Source organism: Marmota marmota, unplaced genomic scaffold, assembly GCF_001458135.2.
Source record: "Marmota marmota marmota unplaced genomic scaffold, marMar, whole genome shotgun sequence".
Lineage (NCBI taxonomy): Eukaryota > Metazoa > Chordata > Mammalia > Rodentia > Sciuridae > Marmota > Marmota marmota.
The window spans coordinates 56,937-64,033 of NW_026000260.1; the positions used below are offsets into that span (position 1 = coordinate 56,937).

Genomic DNA, 7,097 nt, shown 5'->3' on the forward strand with positions numbered 1-7,097 from the left:
GTGTGTTAGCATGTTTATGTGAGCATGGAAACATGTGTAAACAAATCTATAATCATAGACCTTTGCGTCCCTTTTTGTAATGTTTCACGAGTTTCAATAAAAGGGAATTACATTTGCAATCGGAACGGTAGACGAATTTATAAATTAAGAAGAGAGTGAACGAGGCAATTAGAAAGGAAGTAAACACGCTATTCTCCATCCGTTTTGTGTGCGCTCCTCTTACAGACAGTACGGTGACCGAAGTGTCGCGTTTACGTGGGGTATTACAGTAACCCGGTTGTCAGTGATGAGTCAGAGTGCGTGGTGCTGATGCTGCTGCCATTTCATCACCTTTGCGAGCGCAGCATCCATCCTCCACTCTCCTGGCTCCTGGGCCTACCTCTTATCGGGCTCCCAGGCCAGCGATGAGCTCGTGGCCAAGCTAGATCCGGACCAAGCCCTCCTCTCCGAGGCCTCGGCGGGGCACCACGTCCCGCCGACCCCGGGCCTGGACCAAGGAGATCTGCCAAGTCGCGGCCATGGAAGCCATCTGGCTGTACCAGTTCCGGCTCATTGTCATCGGGGATTCCACAGTGGGCAAGTCCTGTCTAATCCGCCGCTTCACCGAAGGCCGCTTTGCCCAAGTTTCAGACCCTACCGTGGGGGTGGATTTTTTCTCCCGCTTGGTGGAGATCGAGCCAGGAAAACGCATCAAGCTCCAGATCTGGGATACCGCGGGTCAAGAGAGGTTCAGGTGGGAGCTCAGTCTGGGCCCATGAGCAGTGGGAGGGTCTTCGGGCTTGCAAAGCCCCTGGGGAGAGAGGACTTCCTGATTCTAATCGCGGTGCAGGGGGTAACAAACAAGGGATAGGGGAATTCTGCTGAAATCCACTTATGGCTAGTCAGGAATTCAGTGCAGGGAAGCCCAGTCAATAACACATATTGCTTGCACCACAACTCCATCAACCTGCCCTATGTAACATACTTTCAAAATTGTTCCACATCAACCTAACATAACTAACAGCCATAGATAGAAGACAGACAACAGATAGATGATACATACATAGATATAGATGGATGCATATTACCTTATATCTCTATTTCTGTGTACATATGTATGTGTTTGTGTATATGTATGCTGACATATGTCCTAACATAAAGGAAATAGGAGATACTTACTAATGATTGATTCTTGCAACCAGCATACAGTGATCATCAACTATGTACCAGTTACTGAGCTTGCTTCTGAAGAACAGTGTGAAGACACTCCATGTAATCAAGAGAATATCATGTAATCAAATCACACAGAGCCCCTTCCCTCTTAGAATATCAGTGCTAGCATTGTCAGGAGAAAATCACCAATCACACAAAAGAATGTCTTGTTTGTATTTGTATGCCACTCCCCATGTAATGCTTGACACTTAATGAGTAATCAATGAACATGTTCGTTTTTCTCTCACAACTCTTTGCTTTCCCTTTGTAGTATGTATTATTTATAATAATATGTATGACTACACAGAAAGTGTAGTTGAAAACACAAAGTCCAAGCAAAAACAGGAAATGCCCAGGGATAGGAAGCAGAATGAATAAAGAGAGAGGTGAGAGAACACAAAAATGTACACAGAGAACTTTGCAGAAGATAGTATGAACTAAAGTCACGTACAGCAACAAAAACCAAATCAAAAGGACTCAATAGCCCCTGTTTGTGATCATTTATTCATTATCTATTGAACACTAATTGAGCACAGAAGATAGTGGTTTGATAATTAAAAAGGGTTAGAGAAAAGAATCACAAACTTATCTCTAACTCCTCACTCCTACAAACAATACTGCAACAAATATCGAATTCAAGTTCACTTTAAACTTGCAATTGCATTTCTCCTAAGTGAAGAGATTATTTCTGTATATTGTTTTGGAATTTCTGTATAAACAGCCTGTTAAAATTGCCTGCTTCTTCTTTATTGGGCAATACTGATTTGTAAGAGTTCATTACAGATTAAGAATATTAACCCTTTTCTGTCATGCATGTTGTAAGATATTTCCCAGTTTGTCATTTATCTTTTCACTTTAAGGTTTTTAAGGGAAGATTTTAAGTTTTATGTAGCCTTATGTTGTGCTTAGAAAGGGCTTCATGATTTTCTTTGCTAAATATTCAAAAACCACAAATAATATATTGTAGAGTTTGACAGGCATCTACAGCTTGCTTGTTGATTTCTTGAATCAAGATTTTTACAAATCGGAATCTTCATGTATGCCTAATTTCCTGGTATACCTACCATGCTTCATGAATCTTCAAACATAAGGGAGTTAAAAATGTTTTCATTCCCTAGGGTTGATTTGCCAATTATGGACACTTGAAGTTGTTTGTAAGCTCTGCCCTTACCACCATCTAGCTTGGGCGATGTTTGCTCTATTAGCATTGGGCCATTTCCCCTAAGCTATTAAGTCTTTCATTGTTTATCTTCTTCATCCAAGAAGACAGAAAACCTACAAATACACATAGATCAAAGATCACAGTATTCTAAAGCAAAGTACTATAATATACATTTATAATGAGGTTCATCAAATCTAGAAGTTAAAATATGGAAACTTTCTCCTGTTTAAGAAGTATAGCAAATGAATAATAGATTTTAGAAATATTCTGATTACAATGATTTAAACTAATATGATTTAAGGGTAACTTTTGACTATTTATTTAAGCAGTTTTTCTCATCCGTACAAGATACCCATATAGTTATAATAACTTCTGTTAACTGTCCTAATTTTTTTATTCTTAGAAAAATACTCTTTCAACTACTAGCATGTATAATGAATTTTCCATATTACAGATCACTCTAACACTCATTATTTCATTTTGTTTCAAGACAACCCTGTGATTTAGGTATCATATTTTGCAGAACAGCAAGTCTCTGTCACTTATTCAGATTTGGAAGTGGGAGAGTTAGTTGTATATCTGCCTAAAGGTAGGACACAGATCCGTCATCCCCAGGGTCACTTTCCAATACTGAACCAAGAGAAATGTCTGAAAGTCATTTCTAGAAAATACTATCAAAACTTCACCCAATTAAAGGTCCCATATCATTATTATTATGGAATGTCACTTGTATTCTGTTGTTTAAAAAAAGAAAACACTTATACTAAAGTACTATGTCAGTTAACAATAACACTAGAAAACACTGAATTCAATGGAGTGCGGACAATTGGGCACAACCTTTATTCTTTACTTCTTTCTTGTGTTTCAGATCCATCACTCGAGCCTACTACAGGAACTCAGTAGGTGGTCTTCTCTTATTTGACATTACCAACCGCAGGTCCTTCCAGAATGTCCATGAGTGGTTAGAAGAGACCAAAGTACATGTTCAGCCCTACCAAATTGTATTTGTTCTGGTGGGTCACAAGTGTGACCTGGATACACAGAGGCAAGTGACTCGCCACGAGGCCGAGAAACTGGCTGCTGCATACGGCATGAAGTACATTGAGACGTCAGCCCGAGATGCCATTAATGTGGAGAAAGCCTTCACAGACCTGACCAGAGACATATATGAACTGGTTAAAAGGGGAGAGATTACAATCCAGGAGGGTTGGGAAGGGGTGAAGAGTGGATTTGTACCAAATGTGGTCCACTCTTCAGAAGAAGTTGTCAAATCAGAAAGGAGATGTTTGTGCTAGTCAGCCCTTTTACTTCCAAAACATGCTCTCCCATTGGAACTTAAAAGTGATTGAAACAAATAGAATTCTTATGTGACTGAAGAGAATTGAACCTTTCGATACCAACTGAGCCTCCTTCCTGAGAGTTGGGAGGGTGACAACAGGCCCACATGTGGATAGATGGGGGAGCTTGGGTACTGTCATTGAGATTAAATTGCTGACATGAGTTGGGCCAGACACTGTTTTATGGCTCATACTTGGTAATGGCTACTTGTGTGCCCTTTGTGGACCACATGTGAAGGGCCTGGGGTTTGGGAAGCTAGGTCCTAGGAAAACATACCTACAGACAGGACAACTGTTCCTTGGTATTTAAGTTTATTCTTAGGTCATGAACAAAGAAATATATAAAGGGGAAAAAGTATCACATTGGGAATAATTAACATAACTAAAAAAGAGTAAGAGATAAAGTTACTCAATGAGAATATCTTATGCCAAATGTGTGTGCTGGATTTGGTTAAATATTACCAATTAGCTTCTAGAAGCTCACTTGCAAAATCAGGGACAGGGACCAGCTATTTGCCAAGGCCCTTTGAAGATATGATATCCTAGTACAAATGATGTGAATATGAAAAAGGAGACCATTTGAAAAAATGTACACCCTTATGATAGAGTTACCAGCTGTGTCAAAGAAGTTGTCCTATGCAAGTTGAAAAGAAAACACCATAATCCAATTGCCCTTTCACCTCTGACCACACATGGGGTTTCACTGCATTGGCAACTGCAGTCTGGAAGTAAACAGCATGCCTGCTTCTTCAGTTATCAGAAAGTGACAATATAGGGGTTGTCTATGAAAAGAACCTGAGGCAAACCCTAGCTCATCAATCCTGTTTAATAGGAGGCACTGTTAACCCTTACAAACACATCATAATCACTTACATAATTTATTTGATCATCACAACAGGTCTGTGAGGTTTTGGTCCCCATTTTATGGAATAGTAATCTAATAGCCAGGATACTCACTTGGCCAAAGTTAAGGACTCCTGATTCATAGTTCATCTGTCTGATGATTAAATTATTAATTTGTTTACTTTGGAAGACATAATGACTGTAAATAAACGTTCTTTACGTGTTAGGATATATTTTCCTTATTAATTACAACACAGCTAGAATCATGAGGGAACCTGGGAATGAATGAAAGGTAAAGTCCATTCAGGTATTATTGACAAGAGGGCTTTAAACAAGTGATTAATTGCACAATGAAAATACATTATAACTGTGTGGACTATACCATTGAAACACAATGGACATTTTATTGAAAGGAACCAAATACAGCAATGGGAAGTGGGATGGGGAGAAAAAATACTCACCCCACAATGACCTTGGCCACCTGTCTGCCATATACCTACACTGGGTTCCTATCTATCCTAGAGAGTCAACTCTTCTCAGGTGAACAGACAGCTAAGTGCATCAGCAAATTGGAATGGCTGGCTTGAAGGTTCCATTATCTTCTTGAAGACAGGTGATGCTTTAAATTACTTTTGGGATTGTAGCCAGTTCAGCCAGGCAAAAAGCCATACTTTTAACATTAAGAACACTATTCTGAATAGAGTCAGGATTCTTATAATCATTGTGGTACGAAAGCCTAAGGATGGCAAATTGCTTTGAGTTATCATAATGAACTTCAGTATCAATGTGATTAAATCTGAGAGTTTGGGAATTTGCTTCATCCAGAATAAAGAAGCCAAATAATGAAAATTATAAAACACTATTCTGCTATCTATATCCCAACTTGGATGAGCAAACCACTTTGACCAATTCACAGTAAACTGAACATTTTCGCTGTATTCATTTTACACAACCAGGCTTGGGTAGAGTAGATTGTCAATTTCTTTTTTAGAAGGCAAATAAAAGACAGTTAGTTGGTTCAATACAAATTTCAACTACTAATGTCTACAAGATTCTGAAAGCAAGATCATCCAATGGATAGATAAGAGTTGATTAGGTTCTTGACAGTTCAATAAAAAGGATAGAAACAAAACTTCTCTGCAGTTTTCCTGATTAAAATACATTAACTATACACTTTTCAATTCCTGGTATTTTATAAGCAGGTTTTAAAAATACTCAGCATAGATCCAGCAGAAGTGGCTGAACTTAATTGCTTAAATGAGTTCTAGAAATTTTAAAATCATTTTAGTAGAATTCAGTGCTGTTGTCACTGCAATAAGTGGGTTTTAGAAAATAAGTGTGAAAAATCAGGTGTTAATATAATACTAAGGATAAAGCTTTAGGAGCTATTTTACTACATAGGTAAAGAAAAGATTAACTTGTAACAAAGACCACAACTGCATGTTGGATTAGATTGTCTTATATTCCAAAATAAAATGTACTGTATACTTTTCTTCACTTTGTTGTGCAGTGTAATGAAATGTGAAAAATTCTTTATTTAGTTGTATGTGAATGAAAACATGCCTGTATTTAGTAAAATTATTGATTATGTGACTGTGAGATTCTAAGTGTGTGTTGTAACTATTTCCAGAATTTTGTCATTTCAGTGCAGCAACCACTACCAAGGATATCAGTAAGGTATGACACATATTTTGCACAATAGTATTCACCAGTATCTCAAAGCCGGAAAGAGAATATGATTTTTGGAAGTTTTATTATGATGATATCAAGTCATATAAACTTCATGGTCAGCCCTTGCCAATATAGGAAAAGTTGATTCTGTTAAGCCTAAATCTTCATTATCACAATTTTTAATCAATTTAATAACTTAATTATGTCACCAGGTAATTGATGACCACTATGTTCTTCCCTGGAAAGTGTTTTCAATTGCTAAATTGCTTTGGATTTTTCAAATCCTACTATGGCACACTTTTCATGTCAGGATTACTTGGAGTATAGGTCCCAGATTGAAACACAATCATTTAGGGCATTTCCTATACTGGGTTGATAGTATATATGTTGGGGAGGATATAAAAGGGAAAGATGTTTGACTCTTCAATAAATGGCAAGTTTTTGCTGCCATTTATTCCAAAAATTTGTAGTAATTCATCCTTAACTCCTTTTTTTTATAGCCTACATCTAATCTATCTGGAAATTATGCTATCTTTACCTTAAAAGTATAACCAGAATCTTTTCATCATTGTCATTGTTAACCCACTTATTACTGAGTTATTGTGATAGCTGGTGTCCCTGCAGCCATTCTTGTCCCCTCAACTCACTACCAGTTTATTCTCTACACAGCAGCCAGATGGAACCTGATAAAACATTAGTTATAAGAAACAATCTGGGGCTGGGGTTGTGGCTCAATGGTAGAGAACTTGCCTCACACGTGTGAGGCACTGGGTTTAATCCTCAGCACCACATAAACATAAATAAATAAACAAACAAAATAAAGATTTTTTTAAAAAGAAACAATCTACTCATAATTCTCCTATGGTTATCCATTTTACTCAGCTTAAAATGCA

General features: G+C 37.8%; 1 protein-coding gene across 1 annotated transcript; it reads left to right on the forward strand.

Annotated features, from left to right (window-relative positions):
• Window positions 1-216: 216 nt before the first annotated feature.
• Rab39b (RAB39B, member RAS oncogene family) lies at window positions 217-6,131 on the forward strand. Its single transcript, XM_015507516.2, has 2 exons — window positions 217-733; window positions 3,222-6,131. The coding sequence occupies exons 1-2, from the start codon at window positions 519-521 to the stop codon at window positions 3,646-3,648; spliced, it is 642 nt and encodes a 213-aa protein (XP_015363002.1). The 5' UTR covers window positions 217-518; the 3' UTR covers window positions 3,649-6,131.
• The last annotated feature ends 966 nt before the right edge of the window (window positions 6,132-7,097 follow it).

What these genes read in the sequence shown, in the direction of transcription:
- Rab39b (XM_015507516.2), top strand. Translation starts at nt 519, where the DNA reads ATGGAAGCCATCTGGCTGTACCAGTTCCGGCTCATTGTCATCGGGGAT. An exon ending in GCGGGTCAAGAGAGGTTCAG is followed by an intron (nt 734 to 3,221) that starts GTGGGAGCTCAG and finishes CTTGTGTTTCAG; the next exon opens with ATCCATCACTCGAGCCTACT.